Source organism: Oryctolagus cuniculus, chromosome 8 (genome assembly GCF_964237555.1).
Source record: "Oryctolagus cuniculus chromosome 8, mOryCun1.1, whole genome shotgun sequence".
Classification (NCBI taxonomy): domain Eukaryota; kingdom Metazoa; phylum Chordata; class Mammalia; order Lagomorpha; family Leporidae; genus Oryctolagus; species Oryctolagus cuniculus.
Genome location: NC_091439.1, coordinates 96,119,179 through 96,129,466, shown reverse-complemented (window position 1 = coordinate 96,129,466; position 10,288 = coordinate 96,119,179). Strand labels below are relative to the sequence as shown.

The window sequence follows — 10,288 nt, the reverse complement described above, 5'->3', positions numbered from 1 at the left end:
TGTCATGGATGATGTAGCATCAAGTTCTCATGCAGCTGTAGCTATGGCCAAAATGCTTCACCGAGACATGGGAGGACACAAATGTTTCAAATGTGGAAAGGAAGGTCATTTAAAAAAGGAGTGCCAGTCCAAGACTTGGACACGCCGAGACACTGGCCAGGAGCCAGGGCTCTGCCCACGGTGTGGCAAGGGAAATCATTGGACAAACGAGTGTTACTCAGAACAGGACAAGGCAGGCAATCCTCTCTCAGAGCCCACAGGACAGCGGGAGAGAAGGCAATGGGAACAGCGCCCAAAAAACGGACGGCGGGCCCCAGCACCCAGGGACCCGAAATCTCAGTGGGTGCCAGCTTCACAGAGTCAAGTAACTCAGGGAACAGGGCAACAGCCGAGGGGAGGTCAGGTGTTTATTGCACAGAGTTACGAGCCACCGACTATACAGTGTTAACACCACAAATGGGAGTTCAGGCAGTAGAAGTGAGCCCTCAAGATCCTCTAAATGATTTGGAAGGCATCGGAATTACCATAGGGAAAGCTACGAACTCCCTTATGGGCCTGCTGGTGGTGATGGGAATTATCCAATTACCCTGTACAAAACTCAAGGTGTTATTCTATTCTACTAAAGGAATTGTATAGCTGTTGCCATCACAGTTAGTGGCTCAGATGATAATCGTGACACCTGTTAATGATAATAGGGGCATTCAAGGCAGAAATTTTGTGGCCCTGTCCATGTCACTTGGAGACCGTCCTATATGGACCCTCACCATCAAGGGAAAAGCAATTCGTGGGCTGCTAGACACAGGCGCAGATGTCAGCATTATCTCTGAGAATGATTGGCCAAAGTCATGGCCCCTACAAGAGGGAGATAATACTTTAGTGGGATTGGGCACTGCAGTCACCCCATCCAGGAGTGCCCAAGTGCTGTATTGGCAGGATAGGGAAGGTAATAAAGGCAAGGTACAGCCGTATGTGTGTGCCGTTCCCATTACATTATGGGGCAGAGACATATTAGAGCAATTACAGGTCTACTTAACAAATGAACCCACAGCTGCCTGTTCCCCGGGGTGGGAAATGATGAAGAAAATGGGTTACTCTGGTGGAGGTTTGGGGATAAACAAACAGGGCATAACAGATCCTATCACTCCCAAGAGTAATGAAGGAAGACAAGGTCTGGGTTTTTCGTAGGGGTCACTGTAAGGCAGCCACTGCCACTAACTTGACTGGATGATAAGCCTGTGTGGATACCGCAGTGGCCCCTTATTGAGGAAAAATTGGCTGCCATACATGAAATAGTTCAACAACAGCTAGAGGCAGGTCACCTTCAGCCATCCACATCCCCTTGGAATACTCCTATTTTTGTTATAAAAAAGAATTCAGGGAAATATCGCCTACTACATGATTTAAGGGCAATAAATCAACAAATGCAACCCATGGGGGCGTTGCAGCCAGGTCTGCCAATACCAACCATGATCCCCAAAAATTGGCCTTTCATTGTAATTGATCTTAAGGATTGTTTTTTCAAGATAGCGTTGCATAAAAAGGATACCCAAAGATTTGCGTTTACTGTGCCTGCCATAAATCATCAAAGTCCAAATAAGAGGTATGAGTGGAGAGTTCTCCCTCAGGGCATGATCAATAGTCCCACCTTATGCCATTTGTATGTGTCACAGGCAATAGAGCCTGTTCCTCAACGGCATGCAGAAGTAACAATCTTCCATTATATGGATGATCTCTTATTAACATCTGCTAGGGAAGATCACTTGGAGGCAGCATTTACAACATTAAATTCATGCCTACAGGAGGCAGGATTACAAATGGCACCAGAAAAGGTTCAAAAGGGCTTAAGCTGACACCAGCAAATATGGCCCCTTTGGAATTTACCATTGCAACAACAGGACTAAAAACCTTAAATGATTTCCAAAGATTATGTGGAAATTTAAATTGGATGTGACCCTATTGTAAGTTGACTACTGAGGAAATGCTTCCACTGTTTAGAATTCTAGAGGGTGATTCACAACTTACTTCACCACGAGAGCTGTCTCCAGAAGCCGCTGCAGTTTTACAAAAGGTTGAGATGTGTCGACGTGTCTTAAGTCTACCCAAATGCAAAGATGTGTATTGTCAAAGCCTTTAGAAATTTTAGTGTTTGTGGAACAATTGTACCCCTTTGCGGTAATTTGGCAAGGAGGCCCTTTACTGTTTGTTTACCCGCATTCACATTTACCTCGAGTGTTGTACACTCAGGGTTCAGCTGTTGCAGATTTGATACTAACCACTATAAAAAAGACAATAGATATTTCAGGGAACAATCCTGTACGACGTGTCACACCCTTTTGCAAAGAGGCCGTGGAAGCATGGACAAGAGAAAATTGGGCATGGGCATATATAATTCTAGTATTACAAATAGAGATAGATAATCATTATCCAAATCATCCTTTTGTTACATTTTGCATGCACATTCCAATTGTACAGGTACAAAATGTGCTCAAACACCCAATAGTAGGGGCCCCCACAGTATTTACTGATGGGGCGAAGAGAGGAACTGGAGCCACGGTAATTGGCGATCAGTGGTATTTTGTGCTAACTGCGTCCCCCTCTCCCCAACATGCAGAGTTAGCCATCATCGCTACTTTATTTTGAAAAGAAAGAGGTCCCTTAAATGTGTTATCAGATAGTGCTTATGTGGTTAATGTAGTGAAATTGTTGGACGAGGCATGCAGTATTTCCAGATTATCCACGATATATGCATATTTAATGGAAATTCAAAAATTGCTAATGCAGAGGCACCATCCTATATTTATTGGGCATATAAGAGCACATTCAAATTTACGGGGACCACTTAGGCGGGGCAATATGCTAGCTGATCATTACTCGCACTTTTTGCTTGCCTGCACTGTTATTGATCAGGCCAAAGAGTACCATTCTAAATGGCATGTAAATAGTACCACCTTAAGCATGAAGTATAACATTCCCCGTAGGCAAGCTGAGGACATTATAAAATCTTGTGAAAAGTGTGTGGTTTCCGTAATTCCCAAAACCCTGACAGGCGCCAACCCTCGCGGCCTTAAGCCGTGTCATATTTGGCAGATGATGTCACTCATATTCCTTCTTTTGGACGGCAAAGTTGTGTTCATGTGACGGTGGACACGTATTCAGGCGTGGTTATGGCCACAGCCCTGAATAAAGAAGGAATGCAACAGGTCATTCAGCATTGCTTGCAGACCTTTGCAGCCTGGGGAATTCCTCAGGTTAGCAAAACTGATAATGGACCGGCTTACACGTCAGCTCAGCTCGCTTCGCTGCCTTTTTAAAGGAATTTGGCATTGTACATCTAACTGGCATACCATATAATCCTCAAGGCCAGGCCATTGTGAAACGTACTCATTTGTATTTAAAAAATTTAATTAATAAACAAAAAAGGGGAATAGGGGAGTATGCAGGGTCCAACAGAGATGCCCTGGCTATAGCATTATATACTATAAATTTTCTAAATAAGAAGAAAAATGGCAAAACTCCAGCGGAAATACACACTCAAGTCATGGATAAAGAATCAGTGCAATGGACTATGTGGAAAGATTTGCAAGATAATCAGTGGAAAGGCCCGTTCCCTTTGTTAAGGAGGGTACGAGGAGCTGTTTCTTTCTTTCCACAGGGAGCTGCACAACCCATCTGGACACCGGAAAGAAGAGTCCAACTTCTGACAGGAAGCGGCGACAAGCAACAACCCACGGAAGAAACAGTGGATGAGGCCCAAGGCCCAATTATAACAGGGAACAATTGAAAGCTAAGAAAAGACTGCTACTTGTGCTTTTGATAGTTTTGTTTTTAGCTTGTGTTGGTGGCCTTTTGGGAGTATTGATTGATTATTTACTGCTGATAATTGTGATTCATAATAACAAAACCAATTATGCTGTTTAGAATATTTTGCATTGTAATATTTAGCAATGTTGTTAGGGGTCAGGATCAGGGAGTATATTGGGGGCTGCTCAGAGCCCTACCCTGGCCCATGCCTTTGTCAAATACCTCTAAATATTTGCCTATAATTTTTTGCTGATAATACTTCTGTTTCCAGATTTGGAGTTGCCAGCGTAGGTAAGCCCCCATCCAAAACTGGTGCCTTAAATCTTTCCATTGCTTTAGAAGGCTCCTTCTGCTTTGAGATTTTGCCGGGCAGGGACGAGGTGAACTTTACCTCCCCATGCATCACGTTGACTAACCAATCCTCGGGCTGGCTCAACAACCCGAACAAGCTTAAGGGCAGTTTTGCTGCCTTTACATCAGGTTCTTTCCCTACGGAATGTTTTTGGTGCTCAGAGAAGTTGCCATTAGTACCCATTAAACAAATATTGCCAGCCTGTAGGGATCGGGTCAGTTTAAATTGACCCCGTCTTACTTCCTGCCAAAGTGGCCACCTACATACCTGGTTGACGCCGGGAGTGGCTATGCCGTCCTATGCTAGCTTTGTGGGCCATCGCTGGATTAATTTGACCGAGTTTATGAGCATGACCTTCAATCACTCCTGTAGATCCTATGTGGATCTTAATGATGATAGTGTTGATATTAGTGTTAGTTCTGATCCTTTTCCTCCTAATCCTTTTAATTGCTCCCTTGTCTCCATGCTTCAACCCAGTGTCCTATGGATCAATCGAACCTTTAAGCCAGTGCCCGAGATGGGTAATGGATGGGATCCCATAATTGCCTGAAATAGTGTTGGTGCATGCACTGACTTATCCCCGCCTATGTTTTTAAAGGGTTGGTTCTGGTCCAATGGCTTGTGGGCCGAGGATGATGACATTGTCACTCTTTACCATACTTATAAATCTGAAATTTATTCAGCTCGGGCATGCATTGAGCCACCTTTCCTTTGGTATGTTTGTGATAAAGTGAATAATACTTGCACTGCCGGCAATCTTACTCAATGCTGGGACGGTCAATCTGTGGGGGTAATTATGCGCGTCCCCACTTGGATTCCGATTCCAATTAAGGCAGGGCCAGAAGACTTCGCAGTGATCCTGGGAAGTCGTAGGGATTTTGGTATCACTGCAGCTTTGGTGACTGCCATCACAGCAGCTGTGGTAGCAAGCACAGCCGCAGTCACCTTAGCGGTTACCCAAGTTAGCTCAATTCAACAAATCAACAATATTTTGGCACAAACGGCAGTTGCACTCCAACACCAAGAGCAATTAGATGAAAGTCTTAAGACAGGAATTTTGCTGGTCAACCAACAGGTAGATGTTCTCCAACAGGAAATAGATTTGTTGGCCTCACTTATGGGGGCCCCCTGCTTGGTTCAATCTGTTGCCGTTTGCATATCAATATTCCTTATGATCAATATTCTTCACTTGCTGATATGTCCCGCCAATTAGGATATATGATTAATACCACCTGCAGCAATTTTACGATGTTACTGCAACGCTTGCGACCTAGCATTTGGGTACTTAACAATACCAGGGCTCAAGTTGAAGTTTGGTCGCCCTTCTCTATTGTTGGCCGATGGGTTTCCAGCACCTGGTCCACAGTTAAAGAATGGGTCGCTATTGGTTGCCTGTTTGTTATGGTATTACTGGGCCTCACCCTCATTGTCAGGTGGATCAGAGCCTTAGCACTCCGTCAGCAGCATACCAACCTGATAATCCAACAGGCTATGCTGGCCACCTTGCGATCTCACCCCAATAAAGAAGTATGGCTTAGCATGATGGAGCGGTAGTCAAGGAAGGGTAAACACTGATGGGCGCATCTAGCAACCTAAGACAGAGGGTAGGACAGGCTTCCTATTACCTCCATGATGGGTAAGCAGGTAGCATGCCATTGGGTACCTACGACAGGTATTTTTCCATGCCATTTAAATAATAAACAAGGGGGAGATGTGGGGCCCCATGGGCTGGCCAGCCATGGGGCCCCCATGTCAAGGTTGGTCTGATAGCTGCTGCTGTGTCTTTATCACAAGGCAGATGTTGCTAGCTTCGGTTAGGGCAATGCTTTCCAATGGTCGGGACTTTCCAGAGGAACTGAGCCTGTCTCGTAAACAACAAGGTGGCGCTGAGGACTATGCAGTGAGTCTGCCTGCTGCATGACACCTCATCTGATTGGCCCAAGGATGCGTGCGCACTGTGTAAACAAACAGCGGATTGGAGTGTTCCGTGCATGGACTTGAGCCCGCTTGTAATTGGCCGGATTTTGTACATAAGCTGTGTGCCCAGGAAGGAGGGGGCCTTTTTTCATCTCCTCTCTTCCTCCCTCCATTCTTTCTCTGTCGTTGTTATTTTCTTAATAAAAGTCTACAGAAGACCGATTAGCTGTGAGCAGTGTTGTTCCTTTGCGGGCAAGGGAGCGACAGAGAAGGAACACTATATTCCTATAACTGTGTATATGAAATCCATGAGACTTATATACCTTAAATAAAAAGTATAAAAACATAAAGAAAGAGTTACAGAGAGAGAGAGAGAGAGAGAGAAGTCTTCCATTCACTGATTCATAAGGGATGTCAGCTTTCAGTAGCACCAACCCTTTGAATATTCATTTTTAATATGGTAAAAACTCCAGTGTTTCAGGAAGCATCCAGCTCAGGATAGCATCACAGGAAGTGAAAAGAAATTATGAGAGAGCCGTGAGCAGTTAGCTTTGTCAAACACACTCCAAGAAAAAAATGGGCAAGGCACATCAGGCAGGGAATCCAAGTGTTCTTCATTCTGTTTTTAAGAGAGAAATATATTCTACTGTGTGTTTCAATCTATTCTGATTCTTGTAAGCTCTATTTTCTCCTTATAACTGATTAATTCAATTCCAAAATTCAAATTCTCTGACATAGAAGCTTTTATTAATTTTTAACAATTTATCCTATCTTAGCTGATCTCATGTCTCTGTTACCACTCTGAGTTCCTGTCTTTCTGACTTGGGAATTTATTGTTCTAAAAATAGCAAATTCATCCTTTGTATCTTCTCCACCCTTGTCATTAGAAAAATACAGAAAATCAGTGCAACCTGTAAACAAATGGCACAAATTGATTATAACCATAAAATGAGGGTCAATCCAATTAAAAATTCAGGATATGTCAACAAAATGAATGATTCATTTTCATATACAAATACTCCTCATCTAAGTTGAAAGTATTGTTAAGTTGAGAATGTATTTAATACACATAACTTGCAAAACCTCACACTTTAAAAAAGAGAACTTAATAATTAAAAGATATATTTAGAGGGTTGGGGCAAGATGGCGGAATAGGGAAGGAGCTTACTGATAGTCTGGGAGAAGTCAGATTAATAAAAGTGAAGATATCGTAGTCTCAGGGGAGAATTTGGGGAAGATCGGCAGAGGAAACTCTTCTGTAATTAGAGCGACATGGTGGACCTACGTAGAGGGCATGGTACTCACAGCTAGGACCCCAGTTGCCAAGAGTCTCCATATTAGCACTGGAAAGAGAGGTGAGATGAAGCCGCAGTAGCCTGAGACAGGAAGAACCTAGAAGGAACGAGCTTGAAGCCCCGTGGGGGAAAGTATACCAGCCTAACTAGTTGTGAATGTATGAAATTGAATGCCTTCCTTTTTAGTTAATTTAGAAATTCACTTCAGCCTGCAGTATTACATCTATTAAGAATGTAAGAGAATATGTACGAGAAAGATAAATGTGTTTTGGAAAAAAAGACAAAACAGGTGTGCTGATGATTAGCTCTTTAGGTTGAACAACAGCTGTAAAAAATGAAGTCCAGCTACTTTTACAAGCTAAGGGCCATTGTGATACTATCAAGGAAATATTCCCTAGGAAAACTTCACATTTACGTTTACATCATTGTGTAATCAAAGGAGGCAAACACATTCCAAACATTATTGATATCACAATATAGTGCTAATACTTAAACAACACTAACTATATAATGAAGTAATTGGAGAAGTATTTCTTAATACAAATATTTTGAGTATTGGACCAGATTATTTTAATGTATCTTTTTCAGGTAAATTACTTGTTTATTTTGTAATAAACAAGTCAGACATGATGATTGCTTTCCAGTATTTACAAGAGCTATAGTCAAAATAGTGATCATTTTCAGAATCTTTTAGTCCTCAAGTGAAAACGCATCAAATCAGTTTTTTTCAAAAAAGCAATACTCACGTTGGATCATTAATGACTGTCTTCACGGCATCGATCAAATCTGCACTTGACATTGTTTTCCAGTCCAATCTAACAGCTGCTCCCTTGGCCCTCATGTGGGCAAGGTTATCATGTTGCTCCCCAAACAAAGGGAGGCCCACCATAGGGATGCCATGGTGGATGGCCTCATAGATGCCATTGGCTCCACCATGAGTTACAAAAGCTTTGGTGTTTGGATGACCTAGAATTGAGAGTTTTTCAGTAAAGTTATTAATGATAAGTTTGAGAAATAAAGAAGAAACAGAATTTGGGGCACTAAAAGGGCTCGTGATGTCTAGAACACAGGTTATGAATAAAGATGAGATAGTGCATAAATTGCTTAGAGATCAAGAGGAAGAGGTTCCTCAATCTACTGAAGAGGTCAGTAAAGGCCACATGGGAAGGTACTGTGATTGGATCTACTTGGAAAGAAAATAGCAAGCAGGAATGAAAGTTATATTCTTATTGAAAAAGATTTCTTATGCTAAAATAACACCCCATCAAATCAATGCTAGAATGCTTTCTCTTAAAACAGTAGTTCATTCACTGAGAATGACATATAAGATTTAGTACACAGTAGATAGTGGCATACTAAAATTGCTGGGATCTTAGGAGAGCCCACACTTAATCTTCACATGCTTTTTCATTTCCTGGGATATTTGCTGAGACTTTCCCACAGAAATTATGGAACAATTCATAACAACATGAATAATATTTTTCAGTGGCATTTCAAACCACTGTATTATGGGAAACAACAGATGTAGTGACAAAAATGGGAGAGAGACAACCTCAAAAACAATTATTATTTTATAAAGTTGATTTACCTGGAAGACATAGGGAAAGAATGAGTGAGTGTATGAGAGACAAAAAGAGAGCTAGAGATCACCCCTCTACCGATTTACTCCTCAACTGCTTACAAGAACAGGGGCTGGGCAAGGCAAAGCCAAGCAGAGACTCAATCCCGGATATCAGTGTGGATTACTGTGAGTCAAGGATTTATGCCATCTCCTGCTACCTTGCCATGGTGCACATGGAAAGAAAGTTGGAACCAGAAGTAGAGATTGAACTTGGACCTAGCAGCAGCAATAAGGATGCAGATGTCCCAAGTGACTTCTTAACTGCTGTACCAAATTCTCTCCCAGCAAGAAATTAGTGAGAAATTCTAGGGATGTGAGGAATTTGTGCATAATGAATGCCCACTGATTTGGTTCATTGTACTCCCTAGGACTAGAAAATAAGCATGAAGACATTTGGTTGACTTCTGAGTGTTTCTATAATAAATGGTCATCAGCTTTCTGTTGAACCACTGTCTTTCAACTTGTTACTCATGTTTACAGCGTTTGTCCTCCATGTCTTACCAAGAAGGTCATTCTGAGGGATCCACTGATAGAGCCTGGTATTAGGTCCTAAGGTGTCAGGTTTCTTGCCATCAAATCTCCAAAGAACCTATTAGGTGATGAAATACCTAACTTATGTGTTGAATTTCAAAGAAGAACAACTTGGAGTCTAAGGAGGCTTACCAATAACTGAGTTAAATGCCTTCCATGTGAAAGCTAAGTAGGGAGACAGAAGAGTGTAAGTAGAGAGAACCACTAAAAGATAAAGATAAGTAGAGGCTGGCGCTGTGGCTCCACAGGCTAATCCTCCGCCCAGCGGCGCCGGCACACCAGGTTCTAGCCCCGGTCGGGGCGCCGGATTCTGTCCCAGTTGCCCCTCTTCCAGGCCAGCTCTCTGCTATGGGAGTGCAGTGGAGGATGGTCCAAGTGCTTGGGTTCTGCATCCCATGGGAGACCAGGAGAAGCACCTGGCTACTGCCTTCAGATCAGTGCAGCGCGCCGGCCTCGGCGGCCATTGGAGGGTGAACCAATGGCAAATGAAGATCTTTCTCTCTGTCTCTCTCTCTCTCACTGTCCATTATGCCTGTAAAAAAAAAAATAGAACACAAACATTTCCTATGTATTTGTACATTCACACTGACACAGAACAGAATCATGATGTTTCACATACACTGCTTTATTCATGTGAGATAATGAGAGACAAAAACCAGTGTTTAAGAAATTATTACAATGTCATAACTCTACAGCAATAATTGGAATTTATTCCCTGTGTTGTACATCTTGATTTACCTGAATTACCATGTTGGATTCATCCTCTGAGTT

The 10,288-nt window shown here is 42.6% G+C and overlaps 1 protein-coding gene across 1 annotated transcript; it reads left to right on the top strand.

Moving 5' to 3' along the window:
• Positions 1-279: 279 nt before the first annotated feature.
• On the top strand, positions 280-1,612 carry LOC138843315 (endogenous retrovirus group K member 21 Pro protein-like). Its single transcript, XM_070047117.1, is given in 2 exon segments — positions 280-364; positions 404-1,612. Coding segments are annotated over 2 exon segments (867 nt in total). The 3' UTR covers positions 1,186-1,612.
• Positions 1,613-10,288: the final 8,676 nt, after the last annotated feature.